Source organism: Acipenser ruthenus, chromosome 8 (assembly GCF_902713425.1).
Source record: "Acipenser ruthenus chromosome 8, fAciRut3.2 maternal haplotype, whole genome shotgun sequence".
NCBI lineage: Eukaryota > Metazoa > Chordata > Actinopteri > Acipenseriformes > Acipenseridae > Acipenser > Acipenser ruthenus.
In genome coordinates this window covers 7,481,919-7,506,897 of record NC_081196.1, presented here as the reverse complement: position 1 = coordinate 7,506,897, position 24,979 = coordinate 7,481,919, and the positions used below count along the sequence as shown (strand labels likewise).

The window sequence follows — 24,979 nt, the reverse complement described above, 5'->3', positions numbered from 1 at the left end:
AATGTACTCATCCAGCATAGTGATAGTATATTTAGTAGTTATGTCTACCCAGTCAAGGAGGAGAAAATACTGTTTATTTTAAATGTGTTTCCTTTACTACTACGACAACTATGACTACTTATAATAATAATAATAATAATAATAATAATAATAATAATAATAATAATAATAATAATAATAATAATAATAATAATGTTCACTCATGCTTTACAAATTAGACAGTTTACCTTCCCTTCAATGTTTTTTTTTTCACATAGTTGGTGGCCTTGGCACATAGATTATATAAAGCAACGGCTATCATCTCCTTGGGCCTTGTGTCTATTCCAATAAATGCCTGCAATGAAGCGTCTTTAATCAAGTGAGACTGAGCACATCTTGTATTGTCTCTTGACTGTGACTGAATAAGGGCAGAAAGAAAGAAAAAATATCAATGTGCAGTGCTTAGCTTTGGCATGAGAGGTGCTTGCCATTGCTTACCAATCCCTTCCCTCGGGCACAACAAAGCCAGAACGGAATAACCCTTTCAACCTCTTCACGTCTTTCTAAGTGATTTGCTTTCTGTATCAAATCTTCAATGTATGATTCAAACTCACCTGGGGAATAAAAAGAGGTCTAGTTTATTAAATCAAGCCTCTACAGTACCAGTCACAGCTTGTCAAGTTCAGTATTTGGGATTAAACACGACTGAATGACTGCTGGAAGGAATGCGTTTCTCCTCCCAAACCCGTTCCTTAAACTCATTTCTTAAAATGGGTCTATTTAAAGTTGCAGCTGTTTCTTAGGGTGAAAGGGCTAGAATGTGCATTCCTGTATATGTTGTTAAAATGTACCTTGTATATTATATCATTGCAATCCATGTTAGACACCAGATTGAAATCAGAAAACAGTTCCAAATAATTAGAAACTAAATAGTCAGCAGGTGGGCCTTAAATGCTTTAAAAACATCAAGCTGATTATTCGATTTCTTTAATCTCCAGGGTCAAGTTTTTCCAAATATGCAGATGACTAATAAAAATGTTCTGCAAACTGTAAACAACAGAAGAGCTGGAGAACGTTGGTACTAGTGGGGCCATGTTGATTCATTACATCATGTGGTGTGTTGATAAAAAAACAATGAACCTAACTAATAATCAATAGGTGCATTTCATTACAGAACCATCTTGTAATATGTTTGCAGGTAGCGTTTGAGCTACTGTACCTAGCCCCCAGCATACCCAGCTTTTGTAAATGGAACAAGAAATGCTACAGTATATGTCTTATACACACAAACCCAACAATCTAATTTCAGGTCTGTCGGTATCAGTAACTAGTGAAGTTCACTCTTATCTTTTTCAATAAGCAATGCTGCACCAAAAAACAAATATGTTATGGTTCTGGTAGATGACATGAACACCTTGTGACAGAGAGCAAATGATTCCTACCCAACAATCTCCCCCCAACCTGTGAGGGTGCTGTAAAACAGGTTTGGCAGTTCATTCCAGGGTCAGTTGGAAGTCGGCCATCCAGAAAGGGGGCGGAGTCACAATACCAGAATACCGAAGGGGGCGTGACTGAAGGTATATCAGGGGATGTGGCCAAGCAATCTGTTCCTTGTGGTTACGAAAGGACCCGTAAAGGGTTACTGTGTTGTAAAAAGAAACTGTGAGTTTTTGGTGTTTTGTTTTTAGCAGCCAGCCAGCCAAACCCGGATTACACTTCACCATTGTGTGCGTTTAAACTTGTAATTCACCACTTACACTAATAGCACTCACTCTGGACTTGTGACCATGTTTGTGTATGTCTTGTTCATGTGATTACTGTTATTATTTCATGACTGAACATCTTAGGATCCACCATACAGTTTTTTTCCCCCTCAAACATGTGTTGCCTTGGAGCGGACAACAGAAACTACTGGGATGAGACAAGTCAGGCGAGATTAAAAGCTTAGTGTGAAATAGCAAAGCTCTGAATATGGAGGCATTAAAATGAATGAAGAAAGAGGTCCCTTTTGCCTCAGTACCTGCCTACTGATGCACTACATACAACATATAATTTAGCAACTATGTTTAAAGCATCAAGTGGTTAGAGAAAAAAAGGTGAGATTGAGGAACTTGCTGCGTGACCTCTACTACCTTTGAGGAAATACATTTGATACTTAATGTAAATCTACAGTAGTCACTATTTCTGTGGATATTAAAGATTTGGTGGAACTATTAAGTACCAGTGCAAAGAGTACTTAAAAAAAATATTTCAGCAAATAAATAAATAAATGCTTGACTAACATATTTTTGAACCACTACATTTTCAAGAGGTAACATTAGTAGCAAATACATCCCCAAGAGTACATCTGTGAAAACAAGTCAAACAATTTATACAGTGTATTAAAGCTGAGAAATTTAAGCATCTGTTAATGTAACTATCCTTCTGGAAGCAAATGTGATGTATTTATTTCAAGATGTTCATACAGCACAGATCACCTGACCTGACGTGCTAAGAATGCTTCAAAGGCAGTACGTAAGGATGTTTACCACACCCCCTGACAGACACACAGATAGTCACATGTGCATACGCACAATGATCAAGACAACAAATGGTATATGTAATGCTTAAGAGCAACCAGGTATGACATACTAATATAAATATAAATAAAATCTACAAGTTCAAACAATAAATGGTAATGAAATCCACTTCCCAGCCTGTGGTTTTGAGAATTAAACTCATAAATTTTATGCAGGGCTGCTCAACGCTTATGAAACCATCTTTGCCAAGAGCTCCTGTGATGATTTGTTCAAGGGGGGAATGCATACTGTAGGAATTATAGGGCATGTTAAAAACCTAAAAAAAAAAAAAAAAATGCAAATTAATTGTAGAGGTGTGAATATAGTTTCATAAATGTTGTATTTTCTGCCCAGCTGTATTATAAACGTTTAAGCTCTTTCATGCGTTATTCAATTGTGAGAAAGCTTTCGGATTAGATCTGAAGTGAATTGAGTCAACTCATTATACCACATATTTACCTTGATCTAGATACAGTGCTGCCGATTTTTTTTCCTAGCAATATAAGCAAAGGATGGAAAGATTAGTAAGACAAATCAAACAAAAATCACTTCAATGTACCAACTAAGATAAGCATTGATTGTTTTATTAGGCACTGTTGTATATAGTTAAGGAAATGGATATTGCACAGTTCAATGGGTGTGGCCATTGTGTTATAAAGATTAAAACCATTTTAATGTTGTTCTGTCACAGCAGCACCTTTGTTGTCAGGTATAGTAACAGAACTATAGATATTGCAGGTTCACAAAGTAGTCAGTGAAACTCCACGTATAACTATTTCAACTAAAAATAAAAACCATGGTTTTATTATACAGTACATTTACCACAGTCCTGATAAGCCTTACCCTTTTTCTGTTCCTTATCAAAGATTTTTTTTTTTTTTTAATCAGGCTTGCCCATATATGGTCCAACAAGTGAACCAGCCCCTGTACACATAATAACACTGAAGCTGGACTAGAAAGAGACAGGGGCTTCTTAAAATGCTGCCCCAGTTGTTGTACCTGCATTGTCTGAAACACGAGCTGCATTAGAATAAAAGGCTCCAGCCCCCCAATCCACGATTGTTTCTAATTCATTTTCTGATACAATCATACGTAAGGCAAAGATTACTTATAGCACTGGCAGTCTGAGACCATCCATCAGATATAGACAGGTCTGGCTTAAACCAATGAGTGGCTCTAAGTGAGTGATTTCCATTCCTGAAAGAGGCACTTATCCGCCCTGGATAAACCAACATTTAAGGAGCTGAGAAATCAACAGGCAGATAGGCATTCATACAATCAGCACAGTTAACCTTTTTGTCTCCCCATACTTATCAATATATATATATATATATATATATATATATATATATATATATATATATATATATATATATATTCACTTTTCTTCTTGGTTACCTCACCAAACCTGTTCTTGGATTGTATGTAATTGTTTTATTCTTTCCATACAAAACCATTTTTTATATAATCTATCTGCCAGAATTCGTACTTTTTTTATTACGTTATTAGAATTATTATCTTTAGTTTTTACTTATTCATATGTATTTATTTTATATATATATATATATATATATATATATATATATATATATATATATATATATATATATATATATATACAGTACTGTGCAAAAGTTTTAGGCAGGTGTGAAAAAATGCTGTAAAGTAAGAATGCTTTCAAAAATAGACATGTTAATAGATTATATTTATCAATTAATTAAATGCAAAGTGAGTGAACAGAAGAAAAATCTAAATCAAATCCATATTTGGTGTGACCACCCTTTGCCTTCAAAACAGCATCAATTCTTCTAGGTACACTTGCACAAAGTCAGGGATTTTGTAGGCATATAGTCAGGTGTATGATTAAACAATTATACCAAACAGGTGCTAATGATCATCAATCAATATGTAGGTTGAAACACAATCATTAACTGAAACAGAAACAGCTGGGTGAGGAACAGCCAAACTCAGCTAACAAGGTGAGGTTGCTGAAGACAGTTTACTGTCAAAAGTCATACACCATTGCAAGACTGAGCACAGCAACAAGACACAAGGTAGTTATACTGCATCAGCAAGGTCTCTCCCAGGCAGAAATTTCAAGGCAGACAGGGGTTTCCAGATGTGCTGTCCAAGCTCTTTTGAAGAAGCACAAAGAAACGGGCAACGTTGAGGACCGTAGACGCAGTGGTCGGCCAAGGAAACTTACTGCAGCAGATGAAAGACACATCATGCTTACTTCCCTTCGCAATCGGAAGATGTCCAGCAGTGCCATCAGCTCAGAATTGGCAGAAAACAGTGGGACCCTGGTACACCCATCTACTGTCCGGAGAAGTCTGGTCAGAAGTGGCCTTCATGGAAGACTTGCGGCAAAAAAGCCATACCTCCGACGTGGAAACAAGGCCAAGCGACTCAACTATGCACGAAAACACAGGAACTGGGGTGCAGAAAAATGGCAGCAGGTGCTCTGGACTGATGAGTCAAAATTTGAAATATTTGGCTGTAGCAGAAGGCAGTTTGTTCGCCGAAGGGCTGGAGAGCGGTACACGAATGAGTGTCTGCAGGCAACAGTGAAGCATGGTGGAGGTTCCTTGCAAGTCTGGGGCTGCATTTCTGCAAATGGATTTGGTCAGAATTAATGGTCTCCTCAATGCTGAGAAGTACAGGCAGATACTTATCCATCATGCAATACCATCAGGGAGGCATCTGATTGGCCCCAAATTTATTCTGCAGCATGACAACGACCCCAAACATACAGCGAAAATCATTAAGAACTATCTTCAGTGTAAAGAAGAACAAGGAGTCCCAGAAGTGATGGTATGGCCCCCACAGAGCCCTGATCTGAACATCATCGAGCCTGTCTGGAATTACATGAAGAGAGAGAAGCAACTGAGGCTGCCTAAATCCACAGATGTTTGGGCCAACCTGCCTGCTGAGTTCCTTCAAAAACTGTGTGCAAGTGTACCTAGAAGAATTGATGCTGTTTTGAAGGCAAAGGGTGGTCACACCAAATATTGATTTGATGTAGATTTTTCTTCTGTTCAATCACTTTGCATTTTGTTCATTGATAAATATAAACTATTAACATGTCTATTTTTGAAAGCATTCTTACTTTACAGCATTTTTTCACACCTGCCTAAAACTTTTGCACAGTACTGTATATATATATATATATATATATATATATATATATATATATATATATATATATCAAAGGTTTAAATGATTACAAAATGATTTATTTCAGGATGTTTAGTACAAAAGCTTCTTCAGCTGTGTAGAAAGAAAAGTATGGCTTTGTCCTAAACATCCTAATAGATAGATAGATAGATAGATAGATAGATAGATAGATAGATAGATAGATAGATTAACTACTCTTTAAATTACCAGTTGCACAGGATTGTCATTGTGTTTCAGGTATCAGCTCAGCTGCATGTTCCGTCTCAATTGCTGGTTAAGAACAGTACCTACCCTTTGCAACAGGTTAACTGTATCATGTTGTCCAGTAATGAAGAAATTGTTAATGTTGCAAAGGTAGTTTCAAAAACGCTAGGAGTAAAATTGTAACAGTACAGTACTTACAGTAAGTACTATAATTCATGTATAACATATAACCCTTAGAATCCGTATCACTAATGTGCCTTGAGTTACGCCTTGTATAGCACATGTCTCTTGAATAATGTGAACCATTTTTTTGTAAACAAAAACAAAAATCTGTATACAACAAGCCATTTAGAAAAGTGTGAGGGTAAAAGTCAGGAGATTACGGTATAGATAGATAGCGATAGCAGGTACTTCAATGGCACCTGTATTCATGGCAGGGCAAATAACTGATATTTTACAATTAATATCTTTAAAAAAAAAGTGTTAGCTTGTCAATAAAGGATCTAAACATTTTATTCTGACTTATTTTCTCAAAGATATTAGAAGGTTGGTAGTTGTTAGACATATCTTCAATCACTGAATGATATTGGTTCATTAAACTGTTATGCTGAGTAGGACTAAATTGAGGTCAAGTCTGAAAAGGCTTCAGAAAGGCTGTTTAAAAAGGCTGTTGAGGTATCCATCATCTATGGATTTATTTTGACACTATAGTACATGAAACACATGCATTAAACAGTTCTGACAAATGACATTTCACTCAAATTTAATGGGTTAGGATCTGTATATCTTATGTAGTATTTTTTTTTCTATGGGACACAGCAATGCCTGACATTGAAATATGAATGACTGTGATATTCTCTCCTATTTAATTGCAATGTTCTAGCATTTAGAGTGAATGCCAATTATTGCTAATTGCATTTTATTCGCTGCATAACTAATAAGCCTGCCTGTTACACATCGAATAACAGTGTTAGCAGTGAATGCTCTCTGCAGAAAAGCTTGCTTAACTAAATCTAACAGAGCTACGAGAAGTTTAGCAAGATTTCATCCCCAAAGCACAGGAGTGTCAAATCTGATAAAAACAAACAACCAAGAGAAATCTTTTGGGAATTTTAATAAAGGGGTATATTACTGGCATGGATTTTATTCAACAGCTCTTGAGTGTGAGCCATGTTGGTTTCACACTCACACTTACTCCAACATCATTGTTTTGGCACTGAGTTTAATCATGTTGCATTAACAGATAAACAGGAGGAGGGTTTTCCTTGTAGTGTTTTTGACTAAAAGGCCCATAAAACCATTGTAAATATAATTCCTAAGAAATGTGTCAGAAAAGCAGCAGTACATTGAAATATTACTTGAAAGAATTAGAGCTTTATTATGCATTACATACAGTCGGGTGCACTTTATTTCGTGCATCATTTGGGAGTTTGATGAAGTATATCAGTATTAAAACAATATAGCATATGACTAAGCGTAGGCATACAGGTTGTACACATGGATACGCTTGAGTTGGTTATTACTTTATTTGAATCCTAAAGGAAATTCTATTTTATAGTTAGATTTAAATTCTTGCCACTTACTGCAGAGAGTTTTCAATGTGCTGCTTCAATGAAAAGACACAGTAACACACCATTAATGAACAATTATGTTGTTCTGTTCTTTTAATGAACAAAGGAGTTTAATTTAACATCCCCAAGGAGATTCAAGCCAAGAATGAAAGCACCTCAATCTTACTATCATCCCTTCCCAAAGTAAATTACCGGTACTTTGATCATTCCGAAGCTGAAGTGTGTCTATGAATAAGGAATGGCAGGTGATTAATGATACCATTTGGTGTAGCAGATGCAAGCTAAAGATGTAGTTTTTCCATTTTCCTTTACATTTGGAGGATTTGGGTTTTTAGAAAGGACTAGGCAGAATTTAGCATAGTTTATGTTTCAAGAACGGTCTAGCTAACCTGGACATACCTGATCGTACATTGTGTGTAAAAGGGTGGGGTGGTGGAAGTAGGGTTTTGTGGGCACTCCCCTTATAAAAGTTTACTATACTAAAATCATAGCAAAGTATAATAAAACAGTGTAAAGCCCAGAGAGTTATGGTTTAGCAATAAGCATAGAAAAACGACTGTGCAAAACGTATACGGAACATATCTTACACACAGACAGATTTTTAACAAGCTCTGCACAGTAGTGCAAAACGTGTTTCAGCAAAATGACTTCTGCTTAAAAAACAAAGTTTAGTTTTCCCACTACGTGTCTACTATAAGGACTTTCTTGGGTTAGTTTATAATAAAACAACAATACAATGGTGTGTGCTAGTGTACCTAGTGTGCAGCCACACCAAATTTGCCTTTGGTTTAAACCCTATAAACAAAATAGCCTTAGTATGTACATTGTTTTATTATCAAGACAACTTCCCATTGATAAAACACACTGGGGGTTTATCTTGATAGAAACATGTTGAAGTGTGGCATAGCAGTAAATGCAAGGGATGTACCAGCATATATATAGATAGGAAAGACTGCTGAACCATGGTAAGAGTATGTTCAAGCTTGGCATCAACAAAATACAATTTCATTGGGAGAGGTGCCCGTGCATCTGTGCATTCCTCACTGCATTTTCTTCAAGGGAGTTATGAATGTTGATTCTCCTTGAGCCAAATGATCTAGGAACATTCACACTTCCATGGGAGAATCTACACATAACCCAAACCCTAAATTAAATCTCAATTTTAGCCCAAACAAAGTGTGAATGCTCCTGGAGTATTTATTACCAGACTACTCTACAAGTAATAGTGTGGCCTGGATGAAAACAAGACCAGAAAAGAGCTGAATAGATCCCAAATCAAGTAATAATGTATTTAAATAATGGTAGATAGGAGGGTAGAGTTGAACTGATGAGGATGTCCATTAGTAGACTGATAATAGGTGGAATGAGACACACATTTTGTACTGATATTCCTATAATTATACAGATTCAAGTTTGTTTGTTTTTTGCAAAATTAAAATATCAGTTTTGCATTTATACGTAATAGTATACCACATATCCCAACGCAAAACTACTACATTAAAAGATGTAACAAAAGTGAGATATTTAAGTATTCAGTACGAGTGTTAAACAAACCCACCACACAAACACAGCCACACAGCTTCTGGAATAAGACACTGGGCCCGTCTGGTTGCTGAGAATGAGTATGAAACATTCTGCTTCTTGCTTCTACCTGCCCTGGGCTACAGGTGCCATGTGCTGCCTTTTCATTTCCCAGTCTCTCCGCCATGAAAGTGTATATCCTGACATGATTTTCAAAATGTAGTTTTATTTTATTACATGGTTTTATTCTACATGTTAACATATTTTGATGAGAATAAGCCAATTATCTTCAAATTCCTCCTATAACAACTTTACTTATGAGTGCATACATCTTTGCACTCGCTAGCTAAACCCTGGTTTGGAGAATTATTTCATTTTAGAGGGCACTATCTTAAAACTGCAGTACATTATTATATAGAATTTGACAAGCACACTAAGTGCAGGATTGTTTTTGTAATACAAATTCCTGGTTTAAAAAATATCTCATAGACATTGGCTTTTTCAGTTCCTCCTACAAGTTTTTAAAACAACATTAAAACTTCTTCCAAAAAAAGCAGCAGTATGGACCACTAGAACAAGCATGCCCTTCAAGAAAAGTACCATTTAGGTACATGTAACATAACAATACCTGTGTAGTACCCTGACAGAATCTTAGCAAAACCACTATCAACAATGGATTTGGAACAGATATTGTACTGCTATGCTAGTTATATGGTAGCATGGTATGTAAATCTCATGCATATTGATACATGCTCAACCGTGTACTGGCCCCGTCTACAAGCCCAGCAAGTCGATACAATTTGACTTTCAGGGTTTTATGGAAAATTAAACTGATGCTGGTTAAGCAGATTTTTGAAAATTAATCAGACCCACTTGCATCATCCAATTGGTATTCAATGAATAGTAAGTGTACAGTACTTAACTTTCTAAAAATTTTAATTTCTGAGTCCATCATAGTTCCAGTATTTTTTGTTAGATATGTAACTGATTGGTTTTACCTCTAGAAAAATTTACAATATGATCTATAGTAAAATTCAGTTTGGCACCCCTGCATAAGAGAAAACAGCAGTCAATGGTATTGAGCCTCTGTGTAAAGAAGCAACTTGAGAAATGATAGTGTACAACTGTAAGTACATGAGGGGAAAGGGGCACCGGTGCAGCCAGAAGCACTTTGCATTTCATCACGCCTCTTTATCTCCAAAGACATCAATCACCACATGCTGGAAAATTCATGCAAAGTAATATATCCCCTAATTAACACTTTTAAATGAAAACAGGATGGCTATTTAAAAGGCTTCAAGTGCATTTTAAAAGAATGCTTTCCCAAAGCTAAAGCTGTGAGGTTAAAAAGGAGAAAGAGATCAGTAAATGAACAAATAATATATAAGAAAAATGAGGGTGAATGAATTACCATTGCATTTTTGCCATGTCTTCTTTTTTAATTTCCTGCTGTGCCAAAGGGTATACCAGAGGGCTTCACAGGTTTTAATAGCAAGCAAATAATATTGACAGAACCAATGATCTCTTCTCTGAATTGATATGGAACTAAACTGAGCACGTTTTTACAACTGGGGTATGAATACGAGTTCTGAGAGCAAGGGGTGACACATTGAGTCTGGGACTGAGCTGGGATTTAAACTTAGGATCTCCTTCTGTCCCTTGGCCCTTTGCCCTAATCAAAATATTGTTTTCTTTTTTAAACTGTAGTACACACACTAGACTTGTTTAGTTTAACCATTCACACTCATTATCACTGGAAGATTGGCTTATGTATGTTTGCTGATAAGCAGTTCTGTGATGACAGATTGATAAGGATACCAGGAAGGCATGCATGCCTAACTCCGATAGGTGCACAGCCATGTGTGTAGATATATAAATACCTGTGTACAGTATTTACTGTACAAAAAAAACAGGCGGAATCAGAAAGACAGACTGCAATGCAGGTTTCCTTAGTCTCCTTGAACACTGATTTTGAAGGACCCCAAATTACTTATTTTTTTAATCAGTGGCTGCAGCTTATGTTCCGCAGCAAAAGCTTGTGTTGCTCTTTCCTGTGACTTTGATTGGTAGTAAATCAATGAAGCACAATTATTTGCATTAGGCTTTGCAAGTTAGAGAATTGTTTTGATGGCCTTGTAAATAAGAAAAACACAAGCTGACAATGTGAAATCAATCCTTTCTTAATACAGAATGACACCCACCTTAACTGTTGAATACAAATGGATAACCTTTGCTGAAATGTGTAGAGTTTTGGTGCCAAGACACTAAAAAGAGGAAAAGCTGCCCCATCTTGGATACTGACCTAAGCAGCGTTGGGTCTTTAGTATAGTACCTGAATGATAAACCACCATGCAACAAAAGCTTTACTATTTGGTCATATACCCTGCATTTGCACTCTTTGGGTTTAATAGTGCAGCTCTTGTAAGGGTTGTGGAAATTAAAGTGCAGCATCGCTTGTCTTCCTAAGCTCGGAAATGGGTACGGTTATTCCATGGCAACAATACGTTGCATCTTTTCTCGTCTCAAAATAAACGAATAGGCTGCAGCTGTTAGAGATCTTCTGGATCTTAAGGTTTCTTCTGGGTCTCAGCCTAGTCCCTAATGAGCATGCGTCGAATCATGATATATCATTTGCTACCATGCTCACAGGCAACACTAATGTCCATGTTTGTATGCTCATCCACTCTCCCACTGTCACTCTCTTTCCTAAGAATCGTCTGCCCCTAACCCGAACCCTAATCCTTGACAATCCCTTGGGAAGTTTTCATTTGGAATAGGACATTTCGTTAAGTGGTTTAAAATGCCCATACAGAGGGAGGTTTACTACAGTTTAACTGAGACTTGGCTTGGGGGCTGTTGCTTTGTTTCTTTGTAGATTTTTGTGACAATATTGATTAACCACCAACAATAACATTACTATAGCGGCTTGCTTTCTCCATGCCCCATTACTTTTCGCCAAATGTGCACCAGATAAAATGGGGTAATGTTGCTGAAAAACACCCTCCAGGTTGGGAAAATGAAGTGTCATTTTTCAAACAAAGAAAAAGAAAATGATTGTGATGTTTAGCCTTCCCTTTGTGCAGCAATTTGCTCTCAACCTGAGTATAAATGTAATTTAATTAGTGCCCAATGCAATATCCATTCCAGTTCAGGGAAAAATTGAGGGAAATCACGAGTGAACATGAATCAGTATTTGTTACCATCAGTAATGTCAGATACCTTTTACAGTATGTTACGGTATTACAGGTTTGCAGACATTAAGTTTCTTTTCATAGAAAAGTATGTGGGACAAGAAAAAACATGATATACTAACAGGTGACTTTGTAGAGGTATTGTAATTTTATTTATACAACTAGTTTTGAAAGATCGAGCATGGAATATGTTTTCAGTATTCACCGCTGCTGAGGGAATTTAGTTTTTTGGAATCTATCTTGCATTCATTCAAATCCAGAATGACCAGGCAAATCACACTGTTACAAGTTATACACCGCTTTGTAAAGCAGAAGCAGAGCTTGATCCAAGGAAAGGAATTCTGTGACTTCAGTTGTGTAATTTAGGTTTAAACTTTATTTTCCATACATTATTTTCCATGAGCGTTCATGGGGAGTTCTCTATGTTATTATCACAATCTAAGTTGGCAGATGTTTTTTAGTTTTTAGTTTTTTTTTTAATCAGGGTTGAATATATGTAGTTTGTTAAGCATAGTCAAAATCACAACATAAAAATGCTCCTTAGCACTCAAACAGCTAAATGATCTGTTTATTTGTTTTCTGTTTGTTTTTGATGCAGCTGTCTAGGTTCTTAATGATACCAGCATTCTAATGGGACCAATGTGTTATCTTAACTACAAGTAGGTGCCCTAGTGGCAATACATGTTCATCTGAAACTGTCCAAAACTGTTAGCATCTCTGGCCATGTAAGTAAAAGCTATTCCACAGGACAAGCAGAACCATTATTAAGAAGTAATATGGCAGTTCAATTCTAATAATCTAACATTATTATCTTTATTGCCTTTTATTTCTGTCCCTGTCAAATGGTTATTTATTTGGTACATTTTTGTATCAGTAGCTAAGGCTGGGATTGTGGCCAGGGAAAGCTCAGAATTTACAGTGTCAGTCTGTTAAGCTCAAGGTACAAGCTTGGAAGTGTTTTTTTGTTATATTTCTTACAGTAAAGTAAACTATGTTCATGTTTAGGGTGCCTCTCAGCTTCCTGGAGAAAGACAATTCAGCATTTGACCTGGCTACAGGTGTTTTTTTAATTTATTTTTTATTTCAAAACATAAAACTACTTAGAAATATCAAACAAAAAATTCAAATTAAACTGCACAGAGACGACAGAATCAGTTAGCACTGCTGTATGACACGACAACTGCATGGAAATGTCATCCTACAACTTCTATACATACTACTCCTGTATATTCATGTCTCCTCTTCCTAGCTTGTTTTCCGTCTCCCTCCATTTCTCAGTCTGTCTGTTGGTTGCCAGTCTGTGATTAGCCTCATCTATTTGCTGTCAAGTGTTCTGGGAAGAGGTGCACAGGCATTTCCCATGTAGTGCTCTTAGGCTTTTCTTTGATAAAAAAATACTTTAACTGGACACGTCATTGTAACCACAAAATTGGTTACTTTAATACCTGAGTATTTTAATAGGTTAGAATAACTGCTCCCTACAAGAACTCCATTAACTTTGCATCTGCTATTACCAAACTTTCCGTTAGCAACCTAAAGCTGTTAACTCCCGATGTGGGGGCTACTAAGTGCTCTGTATGTACTGTATAACACAAAGGCCCTAAATGCCTCTATTTCTTGCAGGGCAGTCTTTGTAGCAAAAATATGAATCTCTCTGAATGAATGGCATTACCTGAATGTGCTGAGTACACTTAATTGGCATGATTGAGATATTACTTTCATTTTAGTCAATGGAGATGCTTGTTACTTGTTACCTTTTTTCTATGTGTTTGCTGGCTGCACCTGCAATGCCTCGTGTTACATTCCCGGTCTCAGGATCAATCGTATTAGGCTTCTACCTTCACAACCTTACTCATCTACAGCTTGTAGCAAACGTGTCTGCCTCTCACCGACAGATATACTTCATGTACATGATGGATGAGGGAGTTCTAAGTGAATGTTAACAATGATACGTTGTCTGTTCGCACTCTAATCCATTGCAAGACTTTGCTCTTAACTGGTCCTTACTCTGGGTTTCAGCAGAGTCAATGACAGAATTAAAGAACTGCTTGGAACAAAGTCCTGCAATGGAATTGACTAGAAGAGCTAAGCTACATCCTTATTTATCACAAAAATAAAACTAGCATCACTAGTTATAATCCATAAAACTAATTATGGAATGGAAAATAGGCATTGAGTGGCAACAGGTTGTGTTAACATGAGATAATCACACCCCTAGGGGCATTCTACAGCAGTGTAATGAAAGCATCTTTTTTTTTAAACCCCCTAGAGGTGTGATCATTGTTTTATACATATTGGAGCTGCTGTAATGATATTGTGCAACATGTTTCAATGTTTTCAATTTTACAGGCTATATAAGTAGAAGATCTGTGCTGGACATCATACTATACAAGGTATGCTAAACGGACAGCAATACTTTAAAATACTTTATGCTGTCATCCACAGTTTTTTTTTATTATATCATTATTTACCATTCTTTACTAACATGTTTTACGCACCAAAATTGTATTTGCGTCACACAAATGTAATTCAAACTTCTGAAAATTGGTTGAAACAGATTTCCAGGAATAATTAGTCAGCATAGAAAACAATGATCTAAGCAGAAACAACAATAGAGAATGACAGAGAACTAATGATAGTTAGCTCTGGCCTTTTCAATCTGTTACTGCCATGAAATCAGATGCCCAAAGCCTTGTTCAGCCAAGTTCTTAATTATTGAATGTACTGTATTTACTCAATTAAGTAGTCAAGGAATTGAATGAAACATGGTACTGGTTTACAGTGAGTTGAAAGGTCCACTAGCTGGTACCACACACACACACACACACACATAAATATACATATATACTGTATACCTGTTACTTCCAGCCCAATCATACAGAAAGCGGAAGGGAAACTTGTTTCATAACATGTAATAGCTTTCCTTGTGACTAAATGCACAGCAATGAATGTTGGCCTGGCCCCTCATTCACAATGACCATTCTCTCAGGTCATACAATCCAGCAGGACTTTCATTTCATCCATTGTCATTTAAAATGGCATGTAAATGAGGTACAGACAGACAATGCAGATACAGGGATGAGGAGACAATAGGTAGAACCCCCTGAGCACAGGAGCAGGGAAGTGTTAGCAGTATATTTTACATTAGGGTTATTGGTTTTCCATCTTATTGGCAGAGGAGTTGCATAATATGTGTCAATCATAATTCACAATAAGTATAGGGAATCCCAGTGCAAAATGGGAAGAAGGGGGTACAGCTTGAATGTGTGTAAATGGCACAAGTGAATCAACTCCATCCAATATTCCAGGTAGCTTCACAGGCACACTGGGACACATTTCCAAAGTGGTGTAATTTCAATTTAAACCCTTCTGTCAATATGGTTCACTGCAGGTTTTAAGTTATGTTCTGACATTACTGTTTATTATCGTATGTATTTTAAAGAACTTTTCTACAGCACTTGGTTCCATTTAATGACTTTTTGTTGTTTTTTTGGGGGGCGGAGGGATTCTCAAGTAACTCCCCTTACTTGTTAACAGTAACCTTTTATAGATTAGGCTTGATAAAGTCCACAATTAGCCCATATCTTTCAACCAGACTGCATTTGTCTGTATTTTTGGAGCTAGACTTAGGTAGAGAGAAGGAGAAACTTCTTCACACAGACGATGGCAATGGGTTACCTAGTCATGTTTTTGATGCTGAATCACTTAGAGCCTTTAAAGCTCAACAAAGTTTTGAGATCAGTCAGCTACTAGGGAACCGGACATTCTTGCTCGTACATTTCTGTTTATTCTTTTGTTCTTATGTAAACTATTTGGGGTCTATTTCAATGATTACCAATACCACCACTCTAAAGCTCTCAGACCTTTTCCCACAGTGTTTATATTGTAGTTTTCCATATACTTAACAAAAAACTGAAAACATTGAAAAATGTGACGTTATTATGGCTTCTGGTAGACTTTTGTGAAATCATTTTGCAGGTTCTTTGATTACGTGATGTTAAATAAAAGCTCTAAATTATGTTTTTGTTATGTCGCAATCCTAAAATTCTAGGTGATGCAAAACCTTTGGCCATAGCTGCAGATGCAGAATGCTTTGCAGTGTGATGTTTTTATTGTTGCTTGATTCAAACTATGTTGAAAGTATTTGGAAGTTAAGAGTTTAAGTTTATATTAAATTAGTTGCCTAGGCCTGTTTAGGTACATTGATATTCAGCCTACTGTACAATATAGCAGCTAAACAAATGTCTTACTTCTAACCTGAACTCACTTTATATATTATATATTGGATCTAACTTTTCACCAACTGAAATTAATCATGCCCAAAATGCAAATAAAACTATTGGTTTTTGTTTCTAAAATGAGGTGTGACTCAATACTAAGAAAATACAAACTGAAATAATTTCCCAGAGGCTACATTCTATTAATTTGCAAGGCCCTCAACATTTAGAAATACAGGTAAAACATACTTTTGTATCCTTGGAGTTGGAACTACTGTACCTCCCTAATCCCTTAGATTGCATGCAATGCTGAGAAAGCATTTTTTAATTTTTTAATTTTAAAAAAGCACTAAGATTTATCCTGTGTTACCTACATTTGCTGATTTATGGCTCAATTAATGTAACTTATGCTCCTGCTGTTTCCTGAGGAAATCACTTGTAAGCCTCAGAGCTTCTCTCTAGATTATCCAAATGTTATTGTTATTTAGATCATTTCTAAAATCATTTCAGTGCCCATGAGAAGAGGCCGGTATTTCTGTGTGCCAAATAAAGAGGTTAACAAAATATTCAGTGTTCCTGCTTCTGTGTCGTGTCATTTACAATTAATTGTATTTGTCATCTGGATTGTAGTGATATTTTTATGTCAGCAAGAACTGCTGCCTCCACTGGGACCAGCATGCATCTTAAGGGGCCTTCCCAGGGCAAAAAGTTTTTAAAAAGTTTATGAAAGTTCTGGTTGATTTGAAAATGATCAAAATCTCTCATTGCATTCACTATGTCAGGTCATCAAAGGCCATCAAGAAAGTGAAGCTGGTGAAAAGAGCAGCACAGGGAGAAAAAAAGTAAATACAGAATCTATACAAAATCTAGACAAGCATCATAAAAAGGCCTTACAGTACAATACAATGGAAAGCCAGTGTAACCTCAAAGACAAATAACAGTCAGTAGACATTATAAATCAGAAATACTAACACACAGGGCCACGGCGCAGGAAAACTGCAGAAATGATTGAAAGTAAAACATGTGGGTATAATAAACTCTTTTTCATCTTCCATAAAGAATGAAAGAGATTTGCTGGAAATACCTCTCAGTGATTTATCTGGAAGGGTAACAAGCAAGGGGAGTTATTTTTGAAGATATACAATTGAATACCATTCAATCTAGTTTGTGACAATCACACAACAGAGGACTTAAAAAGCAAGTAGCGGGGTTCCGAAAAATATAGCATTACACATCCCCAATTAAGTAACCCCCCCTGACAACATTTTACACTTAACTTTAAAGTCTGTTTCAAAGCTCTTTTCAAAATGTCTGCTATAGTGCACTGATAGTGTAAGAAATATTGCCCACATTGTCAAACAGGTAACATAACAATAACAATCCATGATGTGGTACAGAACAGAAAAGTCAGAGCACTTGCTGTTATGTGTTTTTTTTTTTTTAATCGCTTTTGCTACTTGCTCTTTAAGAATACATAATGCATAAACAAACAATGGTGGATAGAAAACTTAACAAGAGACAACTACCTGGTTATGACTGCACCGTGAATTGCTTATGTTACGCATAGAGCAGTCATGCTTTCTGTTCATCCAACACGGAAATCAATACCTGCATTTCATTTTTACTAAGGCCTTTCTACTTTCTAAGGCATTATCTGTCACCCTTGAATGTTTTAATTTGATTTAATTTGACAAGATGTTTGTGGTGTTATTTTCTTGCATGAGCGGGCCAATGTGAGCTTTCAAGGTATCTGAGTGTTCCATGTACAAATAGGCAGAAATACTGTTATTGCATTTTTAGGATAAATACCAGTAATGGATATCATGTACATATACTATTCATTATTGAGCAATGTATTATATCTTGACATCAAATCCTACATTATTTAACCAAATCTTTCAAAAGTAGATTTACCTTGAACCAATCACAATACACCTTGCAACTTAATACCACTCTGATTAGTTGAAATCTTAGCTATCCCCCTCCCTCTCTCTCCCTCCCAGGAGCTCTATTGGGAATGTAAATCTGTGTGCCAATTAAAAATAATAATAACAAATAGTCAGTTAGCTTCCCTGGAGAATCCTGGTGGCTATGATTTTGCATTTAATAGAACCGGTATAGAATTAAATTAGAATCACATGAGGAAAAGAGACTACGGCTTGATAGGAGCGCTCTTACTGTAAGGAAGAGCAAGATACACCCCGTTGGGGTCCTGCTGGTGTACAGTAGGAATTTGAACCTGGTCCTAGTTATTAAAATGTCACAACTATTTGTGAACTCAAGCATTTGTTTTTTTCTTCAAAGCTTTCGAGTTTTCAAAACAGACTAAACGTAGTAGTTTAGTGGCATTGGCAGCTAAGCCCTGCTGATAGCTTGTATTAGGGAATGGTATGCCTGTATAACCTTTCCTCCCTGAAACAAGAGAATAAACAGAACTTGCCCAGTAAGTCAGACGTTCGCTTCGGGACTCTTCTGACATTAAAAACAACAGCAGCAACAACAACAAAAAATTATCCTCAAATGGATTAAAAAACATCAGCATTATTGCATTTGGTCTCTCATTTATCCTAATGAGGAAAGTATGGCAAACTAATGTGTTGCTAAGTATGCATTCTCAATATGAATAACTCACTTTCTTCTACATTTACTTCACTGTTTTGGGAGGTCTGCAATCATTCTGAGTGAGTTATTATCATGTTTCTCCAAATCTTCCTTTACCTGGCTTTGAGCTTGTTCAGAGAATCCAAAGTGATGGGACTAAACAGACTTCCATATTCCATTGGAATCATGTGACAATCTGACCTTTCAACTGAGATCCCCACCTATTCTATGTTAATATACAGAAAGAGTAGGTGGGGCTAGAAGAGTTGAAACTCTGTTGTCACAAACATATTACTGACTGATTAATGAGTCAAGAATGTTCTATCCTATCGATTTTTATATTAAATAATAACACACCAAAATAAATTAGGAAGAACATAAATATGTGTTTAATAATCAATGCGCCTTTTTGGGACAATCTAAATAGAATAAAATATGGCCATTTGTTGCTTAACAATAAATTACCATATTTGTAGCACAGTAACTGACAAAGCTAATGTGTGTCAACTTGAATCTGGTAACCCAGAGTAGGAAATAAACAAAATATATAATGTAACTGCTGAAACAGAAAAAATCAATTTGAAAGCAAGATTATCGGTATGCATATAAAAATAGGACAATGTGTACATATGTCCTCATATTCAGACATATAATGTTAGCTACATACAGTACAGCTGCAGAACATACTATACGTACTAACAGCCAGGTGTAGGCAAGAGAGCAACAGCCACAAAAATGTTCCTCCAAAAAAAAAAAAATAACAAGATATTAGTTTCTCTGACAGTGCAGTGCTGCACGGTATCTCTGATGTGGTGAGAGGTGAAAACAAATTAAACGCATTCCCCAAATGGAAGGGTGATAAGCATCTCTGCTGTGGAATATGAAATGGGGAGGCTGGAGACAGCAAAACGCATGGTATTTCTGTCAATTAGGAAGATATGCTTGGGTATTCATCACATCTCACAGACAGGGCTGGGAGAGAGGAAATGAGCAGTTGATCACCACCTGTTCCTCATTGGGGGTGGGGGGGGGGGGGGTATACACTTCTAGTTATTTTCTTGGTACAGCAACACTTTGCAAACCACAGGCATTACAGTTATTTATATAAACATCTTACTTAACATGTTGAAGCTGTACTCCAGGATTGCATAATCTTGAAGGACTGTATGTGTATATATAAGATTAATGTCATTTAAAAAATGTCATTGTTATTGGAATAGAATTAAGTATAACCTAAATGTCTAATACAATTATATATTTTAAAAAATTGTACGAAATTATCAAAAAAAACTATCGAAAAAATATAATTCTAGAGACAAACAACTAACAAAAAGAAAGACACTAAACAAATGAATCATCACAATGTTGTAAAATAGGGAACATAAGTTAATTATAGGCAGATTGTTCAAAAACAATGATTTACATGTTTTGAACAGATGTAAGAAATTATAACCATGTATCTATCCTCCAGCAAAATGTCCTTTATTGACAATACATGATTTCATTTGTATAGATGACCTCCTCTAATACAGTGCACACTAGAAGTTTACTCATTTTGGGGGAGTGAATAAACTTTCGTTTTCAATAACAATAATGAGCAGGTTTGAAGCATGGATTCCTTACCTACAGTACATACCACAAGACAGCACAAGGAGAGAAAAAACTAAACAAAACACAGAACACCGGCACTGAGAGAATGTCGGAAATGCTCTAAAGAAATAAATGCCTCTGTCCTACCTGTAAGACGTCGGAATGTGATGGGGGCTCATCTGCCTTCAGGAAGACTTGCTGTCCCCTTCTGAAAAATTCAATGACGGCAATCAGAATGTGCTGCAGTATTAAAACCATGCTTGAGCTTTGCTTTCCCTACTATCTCTCTTTAGCTTTCTGTCAGTGTCTGAGAAGAATGTGTCTATATACATACACACACAAGCACACATACACACACACTCTACTTATCTCCCTTGCTTTCCCTCATTCTCTCTCTTTCTCTTTCAGTCTTTCGCGCTGTGAATGTGTCTGTGTGTATTTTAGTGACTCTTTTGAAGCCACATCCTACATATCAAAGCCAGTCCCTCCCTCCCCTCCTGTCAGTGGCTGGAGTGTCATTTACACCTGCTTTCCATAGCGATTGGGCAGGCAGTATCCTACTGTCAAAGGCAAAGAAATAAGGGAGAAATGCTACTGCAGGAACTACAGGCTCATGCAGGAGTGTGGTGGAGGTAGTGAGGATTGAGACGTCTTCTGGGTCCAAGTGCCTGTCTGTTTCTTAAATCATTTGACGTGTTTATATAGTCCTCAAAGGGAAGGCTTTCAGGTGTGCTTGCTCCTTGTTCCAGGAGCAGCTGGTCCCCCAGTCTGGACAGAAAAGTTCAGGTACAGTAAGGTGTAGAGTTTTGGTTGGACAAAAAAATGACAATGTGGGTTGAGTCATGGGGTCCATCTCTGAAACTGTCTAGGAAAAGGTCAAAGTGTATGACCGGTAGTTTAGTGTTCCAAAGCTACTCATATTTATACGATTAAGACCCTCACTGTGGTGTTGATAGATTAAATACATCCATTTACATCAACATCATAAAACTGTTACGGTCCAGAATACTGGTATAGGAGTTGGAGGTGGTGTGGTTAGAACTCTTGTCAGTTACCTTTAGGGAATCTATGAAATCAAGTTCTAAAAAAGGCCACAAAAAGGCTGCCATGTTTCATTGAATGAGAAGATGGCTATACTACGCGATAGTGCCCATCAATGAAGCTTTACCGTTTGGTATTGGTAGCTTTCGTCAGTGCAAAGTATTGATTGGCTAGTTTTGGTGGATAATAAAATACATTTGGATCAATTTTGTTTTTGTTTAGTATTTTCTGTCTAATAGATGTGAACTAAGCTTAAAAAATACAGCAAATCAAAATGAAAAAGGCAGTACTTGCGCGAATTGATTTTAAATTTGATTCACAGGTGACGCGGTGGCATTCCAGCAGGCATCTACTGTGTATTAATGCCTATTATAGCTGGAAGCTGATTGGCTGATGATAGTGAATCGTTTTCTAATTATGGTTGTTAAGGCCACGATACACTATGCAATTTCGCATGCGATCGGATTGCTGCCCATGGTTATCGTATCATTATTGCAGGCTTGATTGGATTGCATCTTATCACAAGCTATTGAGCGGGGCTCTATTTTCATGCAATCAGATGCGATCGCCCTGGACAAGTATCCAATCAGTGAGCAGGGAGGAGTCACATGACAACATGCTCTGCTCCTGTACTCATAGTCACACACATGAAACTGTGATAAACTGATAAAAGTTTTAAAAGTTTTCTATGAACGTACAAGTTTACAAGCACCTGGTCAATTTAAACATTTTAATAAAAATAATGGAAGGGGAAATAAAACTACAAAGTAATCAATCAATGTAAGTAGCTAACCAAGAAAATGTTAGCAAATTAATCCAAACGAAGTATGAAAGGTGAGTTATTTGTGGGGTTTAATAAAGTGTATACGTGGCTCTGGAATCTTGACCGGAGGGTCGTGGGTTCAATCCCTGGTGGGGGACACTGCTGCTGTACCCTTGAGCAAGGTACTTTACCTAGATTGCTCCAGTAAAAACCCAACTGTATAAATGGGTAATTGTATGTAAAAAATAATGTGATATCTTGTAACAATTGTAAGTTGCCCTGGATAAGGGCGTCTGCTAAGAAATAAATAATAATAATAATAATAATAATAATAATAATAATAATAATAATAATAATAAAATAACAATGAAAATAACATGCCCATCAATTAATGAGACAATTACTCCTGTTTAGTAAGAATAATAGCCTACATAATAATATAAACACCCTCTATATATAATGCATCGCGATCAGCCGTGACTGCATGCAATCACACGATCGGATTGCACCGAAATTATATAGTGTATCGTGGCCTTTATATACACTAATTGTGTGTGTGCTTTGCATTCCATACCACCTCGAAAACGCTACAGAGCATGCAGGTTTTACCCGTAGCACAGCAACCTTTGTTCTTCCAGCCAAAAGGCAATCTGTATTGCCTGCAGAGCTATTGACAACTAGATCTGTCTTGGTAACTGGTACTTAGTATGATATTGTTAGCAGAGGTTCTCAGCATGACCTCATTGACCTCTTAAGCAAGATCAGTCTGGCATGACCGAATGGGTGGCATATAGTACTGTTAACAAATATAAATATTTTAATGCTTTAAACATTGGGGCAAAATCCTTTAAAAGAAAAATAACTAAGCAGTATAGTTCAGGGTCTCGTAAACAATGTTGTTTTATTCTCGGTTTTAACATTAAAGTGATTGTAACTAACACAATAATTCCACACACGTTACCTGCTGTGCACTTCCATTTGTTACATAGGACTCAAATGTGCAGTGTAGTAAAAACATGTATTTTTACTACACAAGGCAAAATACATCTCTATTGCAAGTCATGCTTTCAGATAGTGTTGCACTTGCTTCGTATTTCACCTGGAGGGTGAAATTATTCCCACCCCCTTTCTTTCCTGTCCTTAAACAGCCAGCTGCTTCCCCTATTGACTGACACTGAGGAAGGGTGGAAGAGTAAGTGTAGCACATGTCTTGAGAATAGGTAAGTAGTAGATGGAGTCGAGCATGTCTTTCAAAAATGCACATTTCAGATCACCATAACTAATGGAAGTGCATAAAATTACAATCAAGTTAAAGACATTTTAAAGACATACAAACAGCTCAGAAAAGGTGGGAGCATAACAGCATGACATCAACCCATTCAGGTGCAGGTTTTAGTCTAGAAAAAATAATTGGTATAGTATAAAACTCTCAAGAAACTACTCAGCTGTGGGGCTCCCGAGTGGCACATCCAGTAAAGGCGCTCCGTGTGGAGTGCAGGATGTGCCCTATAGTATGGACGTCGCGAGTTCGAGTCCAGGCTATTCCTTTGCTGACCAAGGAAGGGTGCTTCCAGGGGGTGGCGCTCAACTGGCCGAGCGCCGCCCGGAGTGGGGTGGGGGGTTAGGTCGGCCAGGGTGTCCTCGGCTCACTGCGCACGAGCGACCCCTGTAGTCTGGCCGGGCCCCTGCGGGCTTGCCCGCAAGCTGCCCGACAGCTGTGTTCTCCTCGAATGCTGTAGCTCTTGGGTGGCTGCATGGTGAGTCCGCAGTGTGAAAAAAAGCGGTCGGCTGACAGCAAGAAACTACTCAGTTGTCCCTTGCTCGATTTATACCATTAAAATGGTTTCATGCCTCTCAGAAAATGTGCCTTTGCACTTGCCTCACGAGGGTCCAAGGTGCTCTGTAATGCTTTCAAATCAGAGATTCTGGTCTACGCTGATCAACTCTATGCTGTTAACATATCTAATATTAGACATGCCATCATCTATCCCATTTTAATAAGTAAACAGGATAAACAATAATACATTCAAAAGATCAAAACAGACATTCGAAAGATGAATACCTTTGTTAGGACAAACAAAGTGCTAATTCTTGGAAAAAGTCCCACTTCATTTATACTGTATAAACATCCTAATTCCCTAGACAAGTTTCAAAAGAAACATGCTTTCCATTATGGTACCAATAAACATAATGCTCATGGACCACCATAACATTCTTCCATCTGCTGGTAGGTCTTGCCATAGAGTTTGTGTTCTTTCCACAGCAAGAGGCTGTCCAGCCCATTTCTGTGGGAAGCAGGTGTTGATGACAAATAAGCCACCCCAGAGAGAAGAGCTTTGATTTGTGGGAGGTTAAAGAATCACCCAAATAATAGAGCCAAAAACACATTTATTAAGTGAGAGGGAGGGACCGAGAGACATGACGTGTGGTTGGCGATTTGAGTCAAGGACAAAATTCAGTGGTGTTTAACATCCTGTACTTTTTTATGGCTTCAGTGAGCGTGATATTGATTGCAAAAGATTGTATGATAACACAGTAGTTGCGTGTGGTAGAGTAGCCGGGTGTC

General features: G+C 37.1%; 1 protein-coding gene across 3 annotated transcripts in view; it reads right to left on the bottom strand.

Annotated features, from left to right (window-relative positions):
- The window catches only part of LOC117407105 (cGMP-dependent 3',5'-cyclic phosphodiesterase-like), a 169,176-nt gene that overhangs the window by 102,625 nt on the left and 41,572 nt on the right, over nucleotides 1–24,979 (bottom strand). For 2 of the 3 annotated variants that reach the window (XM_059028344.1, XM_059028345.1), the window contains exon 2: nucleotides 20,757–20,817. In XM_059028344.1, the coding sequence (XP_058884327.1) occupies nucleotides 20,757–20,817 (61 nt within the window). Of the gene's footprint in view, nucleotides 1–20,756; nucleotides 20,818–21,134; nucleotides 21,161–24,979 lie in introns of those variants that run through there. The other variant, XM_059028346.1, reaches the window with a different exon arrangement.